A 20708-nucleotide genomic window follows, 5' to 3' on the forward strand; every position below is an offset into this window, starting at 1 on the left:
CCCGGTTGCTTGTTAGTAACCGGCATTGGGACTCCGTCAAGTGGATTGCTTTTACAAAATACTCTCTCTCTCTCCCTCTCTCTCTCTGAAGCCCGAAATATGGGAGTAATTTTTTGCCGCTGACCTCTTTTTCTTCTCAACCCAAACTTGTAGCATTATTTAGAGAACAGCCTACCACACAGCTCCGCCAACGAACGCCTTCCACGTGTAGATCGCATCGACCCCATTCAAATGTACCGCGCTCGAGCCGGAAGCTCTTGAAACAACACAAATAAAAACAAAACGAGAAAGAGCGCCCCCGTTGCTCGATTCGATCGTGACGTAATCCCCAGCTGCGTCATCACGCAGCCCGCAGTCGGCGTGCCTTAACCGCGCATGCGTGAATCGGATCCACGCGTCTGGCACCGTTCCCGGCTTTGAATCGCGGGGATCACCTTCCCTTTTTTCGGCGAGCATATAAACGTCACTGTTGCCGCCGTTACTCTCTCATTTTCCTCACTCGGCCTTGAACGTGCTCCTGCACGCGGCTTCGGGCACGAGCTCGTGCTGTTCTCACAGGTTCCGTTGTTCTTTTGCTTAGTGCCGCTGAGAAACGCAAGCCGAAGAGGCAGAAGGGCTGACCATGGCGAAGTGCCCAATGGTGGAGCTGGCTGACGGAAATAAGGTCCCCGCGCTCGGCCTTGGAACCTGGAAGGTGAGAGCTAGAGCACATTTTCGACCCGTCTCTCCCCGGAAGCGTTTGAACGATTCCTGCCCGTTGCCGGCACGCCGGCTGGGCCTTGCTCTGCACGGCGTTCCACGCGGTCTCCGAGGCGCTCGCGCGCTTTTTTTTTTTTATTCGAACGCAGCGTTATGTCTTCGAAGACGTGGCGATATTCTCTGATGCGCGGCTGCGTTCTTAACAACAATACTCACAAGGACTTCATTTTGGGCTAGCTGGTATTCTATTCTCATTTGACGTACTCTTTTACGGCGACAGAAAAGTCACGGCGGGGATAAGCGATCGTCTTTCTGCTTGCTTTATTCCCGTCGTCGTTGTTCTGTCGCCGTAAAACCGCAAGTCAAAATAAGACGGATTGTTAATTTTTACTCGTATATACCGTACGACGGTCTTCAGCCGGACTAGTTTGTTTCACTTTGTGAAGATTGCCTGCTAAATATGCCGCCAAAGACAGAAAAAGAAATTCCTTTGCGCCTTCGTCAGCATGTTCGCAAGAGCTGTTGTAAAATACGTTGGGCATAAATTTCCGTGCTGTTCTTGTTTGTGAAGACTGAATTCCCTAAAGGGTGATAAAAACGCTTCACTTACGGCAATACATTTGCAGGCGCCATGCAAACAATAAAAAAAGTCACTGTGACGCTGGATATCCATGTAATTGCACGTTACCTTGCAGATTATGGCGGTTACACCAAATAGGTATTTTGCGCGTTAGACGCAACAATTAACCTACAGAGTAGTTGAAAACTCAATGCTTGGATAAATCAAGCCACCAATAACTGGTGCATTTAACGCCTGATTCAAAACATTGCGCCCTTCACGGGTTCTTCCTATTGGCCGCTCCCTCGCCGTGTCACTGAGGAGACCGTAAGCCATGGAGGAGTATTCTTTCCTCCATGCCGTAAGCGCACCAAGCGTGCCTGTAGGGGCGCCACTGAACGCCCGAACGCACGGTTTGAAAGCAGCCGCGGAATGCTTCCCATGTAGTCGCTGCTGGTATCGGGCACGTTCACGGCTGCGATTTCCCATTTGTACGCGCTGCATGTTATTATGTGGGGCAGTGACAGTGTTGTGATTTACAAGAAAGACAGTATCTTTAATGTGACTAGACTGTAGTGTGGTAAAATCACTCTGTATTCGCACCATGTGTGTCTCACAGAGAAGTATCGCGAAGCCGGCGTCTGATGTGCAGCTGATCGTAACTCTTGGAACCAAAAGCCTTGTAAAAACATCGTAGTGCTTCAGGTACTAAGTGACAACCTTGTCGTTCGATTTTCACGACAGTGTAGAAGCCGCCCTTAAAGGAGTACTGACACGAAATTTCAAAGCTGAGATAACTATGTAAAACGCTTCCTTTTTATCAGGAGATATCTCCCAGCAAGTTTGAACAGCAACCGTTCAGCGAAACATATTTAAAATCCATTTTAATCTTCGCCCGCACGAGAAAGCCCAGAGCGGGCCGACGTGACATCATCTGCTACGTGCCCCAAACTGCCGACGTCGGGGCTCTCGTGACGAAGCCGACGCGCTGGCTGTGGTTGGCGCGCGCTGCTCGGGCGTGTGTGCACGTCATGGTTTTGGGACTGACGTCATGCTACCCGGGCCTGTGGGGACGGCGAAGACCTCGGCCGGTCTGGGCGCGCGCGTGCGCTCGCACGCGCTTCCAGAGAGGCAGCGATACGGCAAGAATGGTGACGCCATGTCATACATGCTGTCATGGCGGCCGCTCGGCGTTTTTTTGTCGAAACCGAAACTGGCACGAATAAACGACGCCGTAAATGAATGTTTACGCTGCGCTCGACCGTCTAATCTGTCATTCTATGATTAGTGGGCTGGTAGGCACGCATAGCAGCGAAAAAAACGTAACATAAAAATTTCGTGTCAGTACTCCTTTAAAGGTGTCAGTGTAACAAAGTTGAAGAAGTGGTCGCTCGGAGAAAAAATAGCTTGCGAGATGAGATCGGGACAGGCGGGTCCGGTCGACACCCCTGAAATTTTATATGACGAAAATTTTATATATAGCTCCTTGTGCACAGGGGAAAACATATGTTCGGTTTTTTGCGGGAAAAAAAATTTCTTTTCCTCAAAAAAATTCGCAAAGCCGGCTCGGGTCACTGGCGCGTTGAGTGGCTCGCGGAAAATTAGAAACTATTACCGCTGTAAAACAAACACTACTGCAGGTATCGCCCTAGTTCTTTTTATCCAAAGACTTTGCATACTCTAAAATTATTTAACGTATTCTTCTTTGGCTTGCACAGCGAATCCCTTTTAATAAAAATTTCCAAATTGGAAAGAAATTCAGAATTGCCCAAATGTGGGGCTTTTTTTCCTGGGAATCTAAACAAGCTAGGTAGTTGCAATTTTTTATTATTATTATTCTATCCTTGTTCAATCTTCGTTCTAATTTTAGTTTGAGGTCAAGACGCTTACTATTAAAAAAAGCCCTGTACTGCAGCAAGGTAACGTATTTTGGGAAGTCTATTTTAGAGTGTGTACGGTTTGCTATTTAGAGTGTGTATGCACATAAAGTGGAACTCCTGTTAAATGGGACTAATTTTTTCTCTCTCTTGAAGTTCCGTTTATCGAGAGTCTACTGTATATATAAAGTTTTCGTCAAAAATGTTTTCGTCAAAAATGAAAGATGTCGACTGGACACGCCTGTCCGACCTCTCGTGAAAACACCATAGCGTTTGCCCATATTCCCCTTATTTCTTGCTTCTCTTGTGACCCGACTGTTAATAGATGCACATGGTTTTCAATTTTGGTTCATAATTTGTAACTCTGTGTCGATGTTGTGAACTACAAAAATTCAGCGCGTTCGAAAAAAAATTCCAATTCCGCGGTCATAGTAGCATAGCAGTAACCCCCTATATACTATTTCCTTTGGAGTTGCCGTGTGGGTTGTTCAATAAACGTAATGAGATGAAACAGCGCAATGTTTGTCACGCTTATCAACGTTGGTCACCCGTCACGAACGGTTAGACGAGCAAAAGGTGTGCCCTTTCTTCAATCCGCAGTCGGCGCCATCCCAAGTGTACGAAGCCGTGATCGAGGCGATCCGTACCGGCTACCGTCACATCGACTGCGCGCTTGTCTACCTCAACGAGGTCGAGGTTGGCCAGGCCATCGCACACGCCATCAAGGACGGCCTCGTCACCAGGGAGGAGCTCTTCATCACCACCAAGGTGACTGCGCAAGACTCATTACTACCCCCCCTTCCTTTTTATCAACTGTGAGAATTCATCCGTACACTGCCTCCCCGATCGTCATCTGCCCCATCGAGATGGATGGTAATTGTTGAACTCCTAACTCCGGTAACGAGGTACCGCACTTAAATTCAACCTCAGTGTAGTTCTAAATGGTCCGGATGGATATTCCCAGTAATGCAGTACTTACGTGCTTGATATGTGAATAGGGGAGCGTAATAGAAGGTTTGGGGTCAGACGTACGAAGGCCGGAAGGGAGGAGCAGTACAGTAAAGTTCCCAGTTTCCAGCGTGGAAATATAGAAAACCCTTTGCGTTATGCGCGCTTTTGTTATGTGCTTAAGCGCACAATTTTAGGCACACGCGCGCCATAATTAATGTGCGCTCTTTCCTTCTATCTGCGCGCAAATCTGCGCACATTTTGCAGGCACGCGAGAGTCCGAAAGTAACATCAAGCTTCACGGCTGTAAACGATAATAGACTCACGCAAATGATACGCTCCAAACGCGGAATTTGTTGACTGCGGTGAATATATAAGCCGAGTAAAAATCGGTACAGTACGCGTGCCTCTCACCGCAGCCGTGGCTGGCCCTACCGACACGATACGTTTCGTTTTAACGCGTGATGTTAATGGCCCCGTGTTGCAAAAAGGCCAGCGTCGTCGGCAGCGTTGACCGTAAGCGAAAAATCGGCGTGAAAGAAAAATTCCGTAGCGCCACTTTGCGGCGCGCGCAGGAACCTACGGCACCGTTAGGCGCTGCCCCAATCGATGGCGTGCGAGCAAAAGCGGAAAGAATTCAGCGCTCGCGAGTGCCGTACAAACAAAGGGTGTGGTATCACGACAATTACGCCATTATGTGACTCAAGTACATGACAAGCGAATGATAATACGATGCGAACGAGGCCCAGTAATGCTATCGCGTTTCATTAAGCGTCGTCCTCAAATTTTTTTCGCTGCGTGTTGTACACAATAACCTCGAGCCAAAGTGTGGAAGGATACATAGAAGGCGGAAGCCAATCCCAGACGTGACGTGGCTGCTGTTCTGTCTCACGAAGCAGCTCCACATGGAGTGCATGACTGGCTTCTTTAAGTTCATTTTCAAAACGTTGCAGCGGAATTTAACGTATCATGTAGGCACGAGGAAATAAAAATAGCGAAAAAACTTGTCTCGACGCGAGATTTGCGAAGCCATTCAAAACTGACTTGTCATCCGGAAGAGCGGGAAAGCACGGAGAGACAATTAGAATACTATGCTCCACCCATAGGCAGGATATATTTTTAAAGCAGCTTATGCTTATGGTTCAAGCCGCTACGTCACAACGCAAGGTATAGCGAGGGGAAAAGAATTTGAGTTGGAGGATCTTCGTGACGTCATCATTATCCGCCTATCTACGCCCACTGCAGGGAAAAGGCCTCTCCCATAAATCTCCAATTATGCCGGTCCCATGCTAACTGTGGCGAATGTATTCCCGCAAACTTCTTGATCTCATCAGCCCATCTAACTTTCTGCCGCCCCCTGCCACGCTTGCCTTCTCTAGGGATCCACTCGGTTACCCTTAATGACCAACGGTTATCTTGCCCTGGCATTACATGCTTCGCCCACACCCATGTCTTCTTAATTTCTACTAATATGCCCTTAACACGGGTTTGTTCCCTAATCCACTCCTCTCTCTTCTTGTCCCTTAATGTTACACCTATCATCTTCCGTTCCATTGCTTGCTGAGTCGTCCTCAATTTAAGTTGAACCCTCCTAATGAGCCTCCAAGTTTCTGCCTCGTAGGTGAGTACCGGTAAGAGGCATCTGTCACACTTTCTTTTTTAGGAACAATTGGTAGGTTGTATTATCTGAGAATACCCGCCGAATGCACTCCACCCCATCTTATCCTTCTAATTATCTCTACCGCGGTGCAGCGGTGTCACCGAGGTAGAGCGTCCGCCTCGCGTGCAGAAGGACCGTGGTTCGAATCCCGGTGCCGCACGATTCCCACCGGATAAAAAAAAACGCCTGTTGTTGGCATTGCAGAAGGAGGCTTGAGGTGCGGCCTAATCCCGTCTACCATTGCAGGCAACGCACTCCCTCACCAGAGCACGATTGGCCACCCTGGTGTAGTATTGGCCACAACCTCCCATGAATACGCCTCGTGACGTCGTCATCATCATCATCATCATCACCCTACCCAGGCCCACTGCAGGGCAAAGGCCTCTCCCATTAATCTAAAAATATCCCGGTCCTGTGCTAACTGCGACCAATTTATCCCCGCAAATTTCTTGATCTCCTCTGCCCATGTAACGTTCTGCCGCCCCCTTCCACGCCTTCCTTCTCTAGGGATCCACTCTGTTACCCCCATACTGACCAACGGTTATTTTGCCTGCGCATAACATGCCCTGCCCACGTCCATTTCTTCTTCTTAATTTCTACTAGTATGTCCTTAACACGCGTTTGTTCCCTGACCCACTCCGATCTCTTCTTGTCCCTTAATGTTACACCTATCATCTTCCGCTCCATTGCTCGATGAGTCGTCCTCAATTGAAGTTGAACCATCTTAGTGAGCCCCCAAGTATCTGCCCCGTAGGTGAGTACCGGTAAGATGCAGCTGCCATACACTTTTTTCTTCAGGCACAATGGTAGGCTGCTGAATGCCTGCCAAATTCACTCCACCCCATTCTTATCCTTCTAATTATCTCTTCCTCATGGTTGGGATCCGGGGTCACAACGTGGCGTAAGTAGATATATTCGCTTACCACTTCTACTGCCTCGCCACCTATCTCAAACCGCTGTGTTATTGATCATTACTTTGGTTTTCTGCATATTAATTTTCAGGCCCACGGTTCTACTCTGTTTGTCCAGTGCGGAAAGCATGCTTTGTAATTCGTCCCCCGAGTTAAGGCAACGCCTTCAGCAAATCTGAGGTTACTGAGGTATTCTCCATTAACCCTTACTCCCACCTGTTCCCAATCCAACGTTCTGAATACTTCTTGTAAACATGCTGTGAATAACAATGGAGAGATTGTGTGTCCTTCTCTGACGCCCTTTCTTATATGTATTATACTGCTCTCCTTATGGAGGGTGATGGTAGCTGTGGACCCATTGTAGATAGCCTCTAGTATTCTTACATAATGCACATCTACTTCCTGGTTCCGTAATGCCTGAATGACTGCTGAGGTTTCGACCGAGTCAAATGCTTTCTGATAATCTATGAAGGCTATATATAGGGGTTCAGTATACTCAGCGCACTTCTCTATCACCTGATTGATCGTGTGAATATGGTCTATTGTTGAATAGCCTTTACGGAACCCTGCTTGTTCTTTAGGTTGACTATGACGTAAACCTCGTGACGTAAGCGTAGACATGTGTTTAACTGTAGCCAGGTACACATCAGACGGAAATAAAAATTGTTCTGTCACCATGCTTGCAAAGATGACGGCCCCCAGGCAAAGCCAATAGTATACGACCCTGAGGATCCTGTGCTGCCTGCCGGGCGTCACCCGAGCAATTACGTTGTACACGAAGGATTCGCCGGATTCCCCCTGTTCATGCTTGTGGTAGTCAGCGAGGGGAGGGGCTGCCACGGTTCATACGACTGAACCGTGGTACTGAACAACCATATTGGTGACGTCGTGTGACATCTGCTACCTAGCAGATGTCACACGACGTAGCAGATGTCACACGACGTCACCAATACGGTTGTTCAGTAGCACTAAGTCGTATGAACCGTGGCAGCCCCTCCCCTCGCTACCACACAATTGCAGTCTTGTAATCTAAAGGTCACAGGATGCGTAACTCGTCAAAAGGGAGTTTAACTTGCCGAAGCTACACGGGTGTGAAATAATGTAGAGCACCTCGAGGCTCTTCAACGCGCTCCGAGAATGAGGTCACTCGGAAGGTTTGGTTTTTGAGCTCCATCATAAAAACAGCTGTCGCGAAAATCGAACGGGGGCCCCGTGTTCAGGAGCAACACTGCTCACTCGCTGAGCTGCCGCGGCGTGCCTAAGAGCTCTTAATAAATAAACTGTTATTGACCGGAGCTTTCGCAATTTTCTATATTCTTGCGGGCTCGGAAGCGCGCTAATTTTCGACGCTGTTTTTTTTTTTTTTTTTTTCACCGAGTGTAGCAATAACTAGTATCGGTGTCAATGAGCTGGCTGTTTCCGGAACTTGACGGAATGGTTTCGCAACTATTCGCGTTGTGTGTCAGTTTTTTTCCCACTGAAATGAAATTGTCGTACTTGTCATCGTTTGATGATATACGAATTTATACGATTGTTGTGCTGGTCAGCGCGATTCCGTTGCACCGTACACTTTGTTTTTTCAACGGAAGCTTTACGTAAGCAGGACGCGGGTTCGACTCCCGGTCGCAGTGGCTACTGTTCTGATGCAGGCGGGAAGCGAAAAGTCCTGCGCGTTGAGATCTTGGCGCACGTTAAAGAACCCGAGCGGGTCAAAGTTAATCCGGAGCCCTTTACTACGGCGCGCCTCGTGGCTGAGGTGTAACCTCGTCGCGTTAATTAAAACCCACAAAATTTGATTTTTTTTTTTTTTGCGTAACGTGTTTTACCAAAGTGCAAAGTTCAGGTAATGGCACCCATCTTTGAGGAACTATTAAGTGCGAATGCACTCCTTAAGCGACCCTGAATCACGCGTCCACCGCCGTCCGTCCGTCCGCAGCCTAGCAACGGAGCTAGCTAGCGTGCCTAGCAACGGCGCCGGATTTCCGACGCGTGAGGGCGCTCGCGTAGCGCCTCCTCTCCCCCCTCACCTACTCTCCCAGCTCGCAACACCCTCTCTCGGCGCACCAGCCAGGCCACTACACTATATAACAAAATAACAGCATCCGGCGCCCAGTTTCGATCCGAGGACGTTGCGGCCGCAGCGCGACGCTCTACCGACTAAGCCACGGAAGCCACGCTGATTTCAGAGTTAGGAACGCTCCTTATATCTTTAACGCATTCAAACTACGTCGTCAGCGGCGTTGCGTTGGCGACTCAGCGGCGTTATAGCGGCTTGATAACTGCGTGGTGTACACGTGATACTACAAACCCGATGGAAGAGATGGAAGAGAAGGCGGCGAGGCGGTGGGCTGCGGGTGCCGAGCGCAAGCGCCGCAAGCGGGCCGACAACCGTGCATTCGCACTTTCACATTCTCCCCCTCGGGGAAATGCGGGGGACTTTTTTCATATTTCTGCGTACACAACAACAATGTTAAAAATACCGACCGCATTTGTATTTAAGTGTAGAGAACTTTATGGGCTCGCCTTGTCGTCTTAGCTCGCTAACGGTCGATGCGACTGCTGGAATCAGGCGGTGCAGCGAGATAAGGGACCCAAGTAGAGCCTTCTGTACTGGCGTCAGGGAGTCATGCTGAGGCTTCGAAAACCACGCGGTTTGAATAGCCATAACTGTTTGAACCTCGTGAACCGCTGGCGCTTGTCATACATCTCCCCGTAGTTTAGCGCAAAGAAAACTGCAGGTACATTTGTCTCTACTTCGTTCTGATCAGTGGGAAACTGCAGTGGAAAACTGCAGGTACATTTCAGGCAAAATCCGTGTATATAACCGGCAGCCCCCGCGTTCATTTAGTTAGGAACGCTCGGTCGGTTGGTTTTTCCGATAGTAAGCGAAAAAAAAAATGCCGCGTTCGAAAGGCCGCAGAAAGGCTCCAGCCGCACAAGAAAAATTGGCCGCGTATCTGCTCCTTTCGTTGCAAATGTCGTCAAAAGACGATAGTCTTTGTAGACATATTTGCCAAGGAAATGCCTCCCTTTGCTTTCCCGCTCACCTCTCATGCTGTTCCTGTACCGTCGCGCTCATTCCAAGGTAAACACACTAAAGGTTTGCGCAAGGCGATTTGAATTTACCGCGTTCCAGTGCTGCAGGCCGTGTTCCTCGATGCCAGCGCTGCAGTACGGCGGAGACGCGCGTGAATGGAGGCGGCCGACTAGAAGGTTGCTCCACGTGCGTTCCAAGCAGAACGTGGAACCTAGCTAGTGGAACGTGGAACCTTTCGTTGCTGTTGCCGCGTGATTTTTGATATGCCGCCAGGAGACGACGCTTTTCTGCAGTAGATGTAGAATATCATTTGCTATCGAAAAACCAAGCATCCATGAAATTTTTAATAAAGGAACACTGTAAATATCCCTTGTGTACTAATTTCCTGTTTTATATTTGCGTAATGTCTTGTTCTTGTTCAACAAAGTTGACAAGTATGAACATATAAACCGGGCTTAGACATTTACATGTGGCTGTGAGTATATAAGACTATTGCGCAATATCAATTTTACTTTGGCCGGGTGGCTGAATCGAGTCACAGACAGACAGACGGACAGACAGACAGACAGACCAAAATTTATGTGTTTAAGTAGCCCAAGAAAGACTATCGTCTTTAAAAAATTACACGTACAAAATGACGCAAAACAGCTCCAGAATACGCAATTAAAGCAAGCGCAAAAAGAGCAAACCTCGCGCTGGCGCAGTTTCAGGCAGGGTGCGCGCGAGCACTGCGAAGGCGGGAAATTTGAAATGCATTGCGTGGTAGCAGGGAGCGAATAACGGCTCTACGGCCCATTATGGCGAATCACTGCTCTGCACTTCCGGCAGCATTCGTATTTAGTAAAACGTATTTAGTTTTTCATTTGTGCGTGCGTGTTGTCTTTTTTTTTTCCAGTGCTGGAATTCATTTCACAGTAAGAACGCAGTTCTGGAATGTTGCACGCGGAGTATGAAGGCTCTTGGAGTGTCGTACATTGACCTCTACTTGGTGCATTGGCCTCAAGCGTACAAGGTAATAAAAAAAAATGACACCAAATATTACTTTCGTTCAAAAGGCGTCCGTGATGATTAAACATTCATTTTTGTGTCGCTGCGATAATAAAAACGCGCAGGAAGGTGGAGACCTGTTCCCGAAGAACGAGAATGGCCACGTCGAGCTCGCCGACATTGATTACTTGGAAACCTGGCAGGTAGGTTTCAGAAAAGCCGCGCCTCGACCTGAAGCGATCCGTATGCGTTTTATTGATTTGTAGAGTTCACAATGCAGCTGCTCCCTTTGTTAAAACGGCAAGCAGCTGTCGATTCGCTTATTTTATTATTCAGACTAATCCCTTAGCCTAACGCCTGCTGTGCTCAGTGGCACGAGTAGGTGCTTAGGTGAGAACATTTAACTGGCATTCCTGGCTTAACATGTTTTTTTTACCACTGCCTCGAGTTTTATATTACGTTTGGTGGGCTGATGGGGTGAAGAAAATACCTTAGCACCGCCATGATCTCCTTCCTAAGTGCCCGACTTCTTACGAGGCTTTCTGAAGTAGGAATAACAAATTTACAGAAACCGCCTAACTTAGTTGGTAGCAAATGATCCATTATCACTTGCCACTGCTAGGAACTTCTGATTTGTTTTCCTAGATTAAGTCGCGCACACAAGAAAGCTAATTATCCCGAATAGACACAACCTACGGCTCTACACGTACCGGAAACTGGTGCCTATCAGCACTTGCGGCGGGCGTGACTGCTAGTACAACGAAGGTCCGCAACTTGGGAAGCCTTGAGTGCGAATTTATTCGCAAATTTTGTCATGAAATAAATTGTGCTCGCCGACGAGTTGAGTGTTTCTCTATCGGTGAGCTACCGTGGTTGACGGGCGACTCCCTCCAATCGTCTCGGCGCAGGGCATGGAAGAGTGCAAGAAAAAGGGCTGGGTGCGCTCCATCGGCGTGTCCAACTTCAACTCGGAACAGATCAGCCGCCTCGTCAAGTCGTGCGTCGTTAAGCCTGTCATGAATCAGGCAAGTTTGTCTCTTTGATCTGTTTTGTTGTTGTTGTTTTTGTTGTTGTTTTTCGCTAGCCTTGCAGGGGTGCATGCATCTTTAGCGGCTATACACTTTACAGCTTATCGTCGGTGGCAGCGGAGGTATTGGAAAGGTTGAGAGGCTGCCGCTGCATTTTCGTGAGCTGCGTTTTACCGCTGCTTTTTTTTTTTTTTGTAACGGGTTGCCAACGAGCAGAAATCCTCTAGCGTACCCTGCAAATATTCCCGCGTTGTTTGTTCTAGGAGTGAAACGGTAACTGTATGCGACATGCTGCATTTGAGTAATTGTTTGTTTGTTTGTTTGTTTGTTTGTTTGTTTGTTTGTTTGTTTGTTTGTTTGTTTGTTTGTTTGTTTGTTTGTTTGTTTGTTTGTTTGTTTGTTTGTTTGTTTGTTTGTTTGTTTGTTTGTTTGTTTGTTTGTTTGTTTGTTTGTTTGTTTGTTTGTTTGTTTGTTTGTTTGTTTGTTTGTTTGTTTGTTTGTTTGTTTGTTTGTTTGTTTGTTTGTTTGTTTGTTTGTTTGTTTGTTTGTTTGTTTGTTTGTTTGTTTGTTTGTTTGTTTGTTTGTTTGTTTGTTTGTTTGTTTGTTTGTTTGTTTGTTTGTTTGTTTGTTTGTTTGTTTGTTTGTTTGTTTGTTTGTTTGTTTGTTTGTTTGTTTGTTTGTTTGTTTGTTTGTTTGTTTGTTTGTTTGTTTGTTTGTTTGTTTGTTTGTTTGTTTGTTTGTTTGTTTGTTTGTTTGTTTGTTTGTTTGTTTGTTTGTTTGTTTGTTTGTTTGTTTGTTTGTTTGTTTGTTTGTTTGTTTGTTTGTTTGTTTGTTTGTTTGTTTGTTTGTTTGTTTGTTTGTTTGTTTGTTTGTTTGTTTGTTTGTTTGTTTGTTTGTTTGTTTGTTTGTTTGTTTGTTTGTTTGTTTGTTTGTTTGTTTGTTTGTTTGTTTGTTTGTTTGTTTGTTTGTTTGTTTGTTTGTTTGTTTGTTTGTTTGTTTGTTTGTTTGTTTGTTTGTTTGTTTGTTTGTTTGTTTGTTTGTTTGTTTGTTTGTTTGTTTGTTTGAACATACTGCAGCCCATTTGGTGCTATAGCGAGGTAGCTGCAGAATGTCGATTCAGAAAACTGGAATATAGCAATTTGATGAAAACAAAGCAAACAATTTCCCCCACAGGCAGAGCAGGACGCGGAATGGGCACGATAGTAAAAGAAAACATAGGAAGATCGAGATCACATGTATACATATTACGAAATATATACAACTATGTGTGATTTATAGACACCAAACACAAGTATACCGCGCGCACACGTTTTTACACCTATGGAAAAGAACGTAAAATATACTAAGATTATTGAACAAGGCATAGACTAGTCCTTGTCTTTTTTTTTTTTTGGTTTAAAGCACCGACGCAACGCATGCGATGAGGCGCGCCGTAGTAGAGGGCTCTGGATTAATTTTGACCACCTGGGGATCTTTAACGTGCGCCGAAATCTCGTACACACAGACGTTTTTGGTTTTCGCCTCCAAGACTAGTCCTTGTCAAGTGCTGCCAAAAATATACTTGATGGAATGGAACGCACACTTCCTGGCAATGAATTGCATACTTCCGTGGGGGGAGGGAAAAAAATCCTCCTCCAGGGTCGTGAGAAATGCACCCTTTGTGTGAATGGGTGCGGCCGCGGCGCGAACTAACGTAGCGTGCGGCTTCAGGAGGCACAACTTTGCATCGAATGTGGAGGCCTGGTACCCTTAAGTATGCACATCATCACACGGAATGACTCTTTCAGCTAACATTTAAAAAAATAAGAATGTGTGTGTGTGTGTGGAGGGGGGGGGGAGTTCTTTCCGCCGGCTGTTAATGTTTTAACTAGGCCCCCACGTACAGCGAACAGCCGGGATGCGAGGTACCGGTGGTATTTTTGGGCCTCCTGCCCTAAACCAGACCTCAAACTTTCCCGCGAACTGTGCATGCCTGGTCATCCAGCAACGCGCATTGACATTTTCTTTACTCGATTGGTGAGAAACTACGGTAGCCGTTAACGGGAGTGGTTAGCGGCGTCAGCCACGTAGCTTCTGGCTTGATTGTGGCTTCGTAGTGATTCGAGCTAAGCATTAAGATTCATAACTGGCCTATCACTTACAATATAATACCATTCGGGCAAATGCTCGATTGAATAGAATGACTAGAAGACTAGCATGCTAGGTCGTTGTTCGCTCTTCAAAAAAATTGGCTCCAATCCACGCTGTGAAGGTGGCTGAATGCGAGGCTGTAAACGACACCCACAAGGATTACCCATGCGACGTCACTTCACACACGTGGCGCTACAAAGAGATCCACACACGTGGCGCTGCAAAGAATGGAACCAGAGACGACCGAACGCAGCAATGACGGCAGAAAGAAAGCGGGGAGGAGCGTCTGGAGAACGGTGAGGAGGAGGGCCGCACGCGCGGCTATGGCGTCATCTCTCTCACTGCCTCCCCCTCACTCTTGTTTCATGCGTCGCCGCAATAAAGCGCCCTTCTCGCCCTCCCCCTCTCTAGACGCTGTTCAGTTCGCCGCTATTTCCTCCTCCTCCTCCTCCGAACCACCTCAACGCCGTTATCATACATTATGCGGTTTGCACTTCACACGAGCGCTTTGAATGAGCGTCGGATGTAGACCCGCCGCTGTGCTCGTTGAGTGCACCGTCTGTCCCCTGTCTCCACGTATGTGCGTGGCTGAGTCGGTAAGACGACGTGCTGTTGCTCCGTAACTCTATTCGGGTCCAGGTTCCATTCCTGGCGGTGCCAGTAATTTATTTTATTTGTTCGCGGGAGTTTTCTGTTGACGGCAACGGTCACAAAAGAACCCTTGGAATGGAGAGGTATACTGCTGCGCAGTAAAAAGGAATAATTTGACATAGTGTTATCAAGACCGATGTTTTCTGCTTTCATGGCACAAGAAAACCGAGCTATGTCTTATGGCTGACAAAGCGCGGGATAAGGCACACAAGATCACGTGACTCTGACAAACGCCAGTTATCGCTTCATCCCGTGCAGTCGCACGTGTTCCTTCATGCTACCGATGTGTTGGTCACCGTTGCTGTGAAAGCAACGGTAGGCGCAATTGTAAGCAAACGTCATTGGTGTTGTTTTCGGTGTTACACAAAACCATGACAGCAGGAATGTTGATATTTTTCTGCAGATCGAATGCCATCCGTACCTAACCCAGGAGAAGCTCATCGCCTTCTGCGAAGGTCTCCAGATAAAAGTCACCGCGTACAGTCCCCTGGGCTCACCGGACCGACCTTGGTAAGCGAAAGTGCCTCGAGACACATTCTCACAGCACAGTCTAGAAAGCCACTAAAAAAGGTGGTGAGAGGAATCCAGACCGACCGATTTTTTTTTTTTTTTGGCAGCGGTAACTTCTTTTTTTAAGGCGACAGCCTTGTATGCTTCATAAAACGCGGTAAACAAATGCAAAAAGTGGCCGTCCTCGTCTGCGGCGTCAACACAGATGGTACCAAAAGTCACGCGACCTCAGCGGCGGTAACTGCTCATTGGAGGAGCACGATGGTGCTCTGGCGCCGTTGCTCGACTATCGCATTCCCATGCACGTATGCCGTATGAAGTATCTCTGCCGACTTTTTTATATGTGTCAGCAACCTGCGTACTCAGCTCATGCATCGTGTTGGCAACATTTCTGTGCACCGCGTAACGTTCCAACTAAATCGAACCCTTGGACTCGTGTTTAATAAGTGTCACGCCTTAGTCACAGAACCGAGAGGGGCCGCATAAAGAAAGCACGAAACGAACAACAAAAACAGTTGTTTTAGAAAATCGAAACGAACAGAACATAAAACAGCAGACACAATTCGCGTATTTGAAAAGAAAGCGAAATGGTCAGCTGCGTGTGTTGCATAATATACAACTCAGTGTTAGCAAAATTTTTATAGCTTGCTCCAGGGGTTATTTCGGAAGGCGTATGCATTGGAACTAGGTCTAGATGTTGAGGTGTGCAGCGCGGTGCCCTCTTGGTCTAATTTAAGTTGTGCTGGCTGTTACGGGCTTATTGCAAATCACGCTGCAAATGTGAGACAATAACGCAGAATTCAGCGGGTTCTGGCATCGACACACTAAAACATCCCTTCTTTTACCATCGGCTGAATAACCAGCCAACGTGATAGGCTGCATGGCTTGTCAAACAATTCTCTCAGAGCTCCTGGAATATGGCCTTCGAATGCACTTCTTTACGGGTCAGCCTACACATACAACACGTGACAACAAAAAAGCGACGACACAAAGCGCTGACACTGGCAGCTAAGATTTACCCCCCCCCCCCCCCCCCCCCCCGTCTTCTCTGGACCATTTATACAACTCCTAGGCCATGACGCTGCAGGGGCGGAAAGCAGTTTTTTTCCGTGAGCGCAACCGACGCTGTGCTGACGCAAGCAGTGACTTTTTCTTCAAATATTGAAAAGAAAAACGTTCCATTGTTTCAGTAATTTCGCGCGCGAGCGTGTTTCTGTTTTTGCGCAATGCGCCATTGAAATCCGCTTGAAATTGAAGGAAACGTCACTGCTTGCGTCAGCGTCGTTTTGCTCAAAGAAATAGAAAAGCTCTTTCTGCGCACCGCAGCGCCGTGACTACGTGCTTAGGAGTTGTATAAGGGGTCCCGAGAGGGGAGGGCGGGAGGTAAACCCCAGTTGGTAGTGTAAGCTCTGCGTTTGCCGCATTTTTGTTGTCCGGCGTTGTACTTGTGAGTTGACCGCTGAAGAGCGGATGTACGTGCAAACTAGCTCAGACTATGCCTATTCCGCTTGGCCTTCTACTTCTCTACCTGGCCGCGGATAAGCACATCTTAATCGGGTGTGAGACGCCAAACCATGCGACTCGAGAAAAAAAAAACGGGAACAAGTCGCGCCGCAAGCACCGAAAATGCCAGAAACGCTGGTTTCCCTTCGATGTGCGACAATGTATGGCCCCACCATCGCGCCAGGGGTAATGCGGTACAAGTAAACGCTAGCGCATCGCATAACGTGATGCGCTCGGAAATGCGACGCGCTACTGTCGCCTTCTGTCGCATTCATAAACGAGGGGCACGAGCCTGGGTTGGGCCTACATAGTATCCGCACAAGTAACGTACTTTTCAGCAGCATTTAACGCGTCACACCTTTTCAGGGCTCCCAAAGGAGAGAAGACGATGACGCAAGATGAAACCGTGAAGGCGATTGCTGCCAAGCATGGCGTCACACCGGCTCAGGTTTGGTTCACCTACACTGTTATCGACGGCACAAAATCACCTCCTCGCCTTTATGGTCTGGGTTTTGAGCAACTTCGGCAGGAGTTACCGAAATCGCCAGCGCTCTATTGAAGGTGTCGTTTTAGGGGTGAAGCCCCTTAGGGGCTGGGGCTGTTGGCGTCTCCTGTCGTCGTCGTAATCGTCGTCTCATGTAGTCACGGTACTAGATTACGCTACTCGTTTACGCCTCTCGCTAGAACGTAACGCGTACTAAAAAAACACCGAGACGCTCGTTTACGCCTCGCGCTGGAGCATTTCGTGCTTCAAAGACAAGAGACTTTCCAGCAAAGCTGTATACCTGTACTACCCAACGGTTTCATCTCTGTTTGCAAAAAAAAAAAAAAAAAAAAAAAAACGCCACGGCGCCAAGAATACACTTACACACTTCGCGCTTCGCCCCTGCCCAGGTTTCACGTTAGTAGAGATGGCCCAGGATTTTTTAATTCGGCGCTCAATTAAAAAAAAAACAGGTTGGAGGAACAAAGAACCGGCAAAGTTTACGCCAGTATAGTGTTGTACAGGTTTCTTACTGCACATATGTCGGCTTGGGATACGCCCGTTCCGCAATTTCATATTACCGTTGCTATAACGCTACCACAAGAAATTTCTCACCATAACACGAAAATGTTTGCAGGGCCTGTATCCGCCGTCATGCGAAATCGAAGCACGCGGCCTGGGTGATATGCGTATCTAACGTGCAGTATTTGTCAAGATTCCCTAGTCCACGTTAAAGGATTCTGGGCCACAGAGTTGAACGCTAAAGCCTAACGTTTAACCGTGACCAAATTATGTGATGACAATGAAATAGAAGCGTGTTTTCTCCAGCTTTCTGCACATCAGGCGTTTCAGCCTCGCAATGCGCTTTTGAATTTTGACAACGACTGTACATATAGCCAGGAGCTAGAAGAGAGTGGCAGATAGTGTAATACGCTCACCAAGTTTCCTGCTGTTTCAGGGACAAAGCGCTTATTAATGTCTGCACAGAATAAAGGCGGTGTTTTCGGGAAAGCACTGAAGGCACCTATTGACTTGCAGGCGTGCCGTGAGGTGCGAACGGCCTCGCTTGCTGAGCCGCTCGACTTTTTTGCGTCGCCTTACCGTGGTTTGAGAAACTTCGCTTGAGAATGGCTGTATATCTCTCCAGACAGCCCATCAGTCCAGCCTACTATACAGTAATTTTGCTTTCTCACATTAATTTCATGCGTAGCAGTGAAGCGTGATGACAGTAAATGAGCAACGTAAGAAATCCTGCAGCAGGGAGGAGGACATGTTGGATACGATGATGTTTATGTTCGGAGATGAATGGCTAGAGAGAATTCTCACTCATTACCCTACAATTCTTACTCGGGAATTCCTGCAAAATATTGCGAATTCCACTTAACGAAGCTGTCCTGCGAATTTAATTTTCTTCAGGTTCTCATCCGCTACCCGATCGACCGTGGCCTCATCACTATTCCCAAGAGCACCAACAAGGCACGGATCGCTGAGAACTTCAAGGTGCGTCCAATGACCATCATTGTTGGAAAAAAATTGCGACGTATCTCCTCTTTTCGTTGCAAATGGCGACAAAAGACGATAGTCTATCGTCGACATTTGCCAAGTAAATGCCGCCCTTCGCTTTCCCGCTCAGCTTTCACGCTGTTCCTCTCCCGTCGCGCTCCTCCCAAGGTAAACACACTGGAGGTTTACTCAAGTCAATTTAAATTTACCGCGTTCCACTGCTCCAGGCCGGGTGCCTCGATGCCAGCGCCAAGCTAGCGCTTCCGTACGGCGGAGACGCGCGTGTACCAAGGCGCCTTACTTCAACTTTTATAGAACCACGTTGCCCTTTTCCACGTGCGTTCCAAGCAGAACGCAGAACCTATCTAGTAGAACCTTTCGTAACTGTTGCCGTTTGATTTCTTAAGATGACACCAGAAGCTGTAGTGGCGCTGGCGACAGCAGGTGACAGAATTAATTTTTTTTCAGCAATGAATGTAGTATTTCATTTGCTATCGCAAAAATCAAGCATCTTTGAATTTTTGTATAAAGGAACACTGCTAACATTACTTGTGCATTGATTTGATGCCTCACACTTGCGTAATCTCCTGTTCTTGTTCAAAAATGTTGACAAGTATGAACATTGCCACCGGACTTAGATGTTAAACTTTGGCTGTGGGCATATAAACCTATTGTGCAGCATCTGTTTCACTTTGCCCGGGTGGCTGAATCGAGTTACAGACAGACATACAGACAGACCAAAATTTGCGCGTTTACGCAGCCCAAGAAAGACTATCGTCTTTAACACGTGCAACGTTATACAAGCGCACCAGTCCTTCGCGGTTATCGCACGAGATTTCGAGAAGCTGGGGGGATCCATGAGGGAGGTGACGCCCCTCTTTTAAAGACGATAGTCTTTCTTCGGCTACTTAAACGCAGAAATTTTGGTCCGTCTGTATTTCTATCCGTCTGTCTGTGACTCGATTCAGCCGCCCAGCCAAAGTGAAAGTGAATCTGCACAATAGTCTTATATACCCACAGCCAAACCTAAACGCCTAAGTCCGGTGTCAATGTTCATACTTGTCAACATTGTCGAACAAGAACAAGACATTACGCAAATTTGAGGGAGCAAATAAATACATAAGTAATATTTGCAGTGTTCCTTTATTTAAAAAAATTCATGGATGCTTGTTTTTTTGCGATATCAAATGAACTACTACATCAACTGCAGAAAATTGTCGCCTGCTGTTGGCCGCGCCACTATAGCTCCTGGTGGAATTTTAAGAAATCAAACGGCAACAGTAACGAAAGCTTCCACTGGCTGGGTTCCACGTTCCGCTTGGAGCGCACGTGGAGCATGGCAACGTGGTTCTATAAACGTTGTTGTAGGGTGCCTCGATTGACGCGCGTCTCCGCCGTACGGCAGCGCTGGCATCGAGGTACGTGGCCTGTACCAGTAGAACGCGGTAAATTTAAATTGACTTCAGCAAGCCTCTGGCGTGTTTGTCTTGGGAGGAGCGAGAGGGGGAGAGGAACAGCGTAAGAGGTGAGCGGAAAAGAGAAGAGAGGCATTTACTTGGCAGGGGGCGCCAGTCGACTGCCGTCTTTCGTCAGCATTTGCAACAAAAGGAGCAGATACGCGGCCATTTTTTTTCTCTCTCACCCCTCCTCTACCTGCTCATGGTATCCAGACCACACTGATACCCCTCCGCCAAAGGGCTACTCTAGACTCCGCTGACGTCCCTGTATTGCGCGGATGTGATCGACTTCATTTGATGTATGAACGCTTGCATAATGTACTCGCTTCAAGCATTTGCAGCCAAAGCGATATTTGAATATTCTAAAATGTTTCATTTTAAATTACGTTCGTTTAAAAAGGTAGCGTTTAGCTATACTATTTGCACCGTTCTTCTTTAACGCTAAGGCTGTTAGGTAATAAGAAATGAGATAAATTTAGGAATTAAGTGGCGTCGTTCTTACCGGCATTAGGTTTTTCCAAAAAGCCTCCTCTGCGAAAAGCAAAGAACGACATAACGCTGTCAGTAAGAAAAAATGCCTCGAATGCGTTGCGCAAGACGTCCTAGCGAGGCACTCTTTCGCGGCGCTTATGGCCAACGTCCAAGCCGCTCTTTCGTCATCCAGTTTCGAGATGTGTCGTTGTTTTCAGGCATTGCTACACATTTTGAAATGTCTTAGGCCGATAACTTTTTCAAACTTTTGCCTCGCAATGAGGCAAGTAAAA

General features: G+C 47.3%; 1 protein-coding gene across 1 annotated transcript in view; it reads left to right on the forward strand.

Annotated features, from left to right (window-relative positions):
- The first annotated feature begins 395 nt into the window (after positions 1 to 395).
- LOC144178507 (aldo-keto reductase family 1 member B1-like) overlaps positions 396 to 20708 on the forward strand; it is a 20818-nt gene continuing 505 nt past the window's right edge. The window contains exons 1-8 of the mRNA XM_077706422.1: positions 396 to 694; positions 3736 to 3903; positions 10587 to 10703; positions 10804 to 10881; positions 11587 to 11703; positions 14891 to 14997; positions 16867 to 16948; positions 18401 to 18484. Coding sequence (XP_077562548.1) covers positions 623 to 694; positions 3736 to 3903; positions 10587 to 10703; positions 10804 to 10881; positions 11587 to 11703; positions 14891 to 14997; positions 16867 to 16948; positions 18401 to 18484 — 825 coding nt within the window. The 5' untranslated portion in view covers positions 396 to 622. The remainder of the gene's footprint in view (positions 695 to 3735; positions 3904 to 10586; positions 10704 to 10803; positions 10882 to 11586; positions 11704 to 14890; positions 14998 to 16866; positions 16949 to 18400; positions 18485 to 20708) is intronic.

This window comes from Haemaphysalis longicornis, unplaced genomic scaffold (assembly GCF_048455015.1).
Source record: "Haemaphysalis longicornis isolate Haplotype H1 unplaced genomic scaffold, Haemaphysalis longicornis Haplotype H1 scaffold_4, whole genome shotgun sequence".
In the NCBI taxonomy this organism is placed as follows: domain Eukaryota; kingdom Metazoa; phylum Arthropoda; class Arachnida; order Ixodida; family Ixodidae; genus Haemaphysalis; species Haemaphysalis longicornis.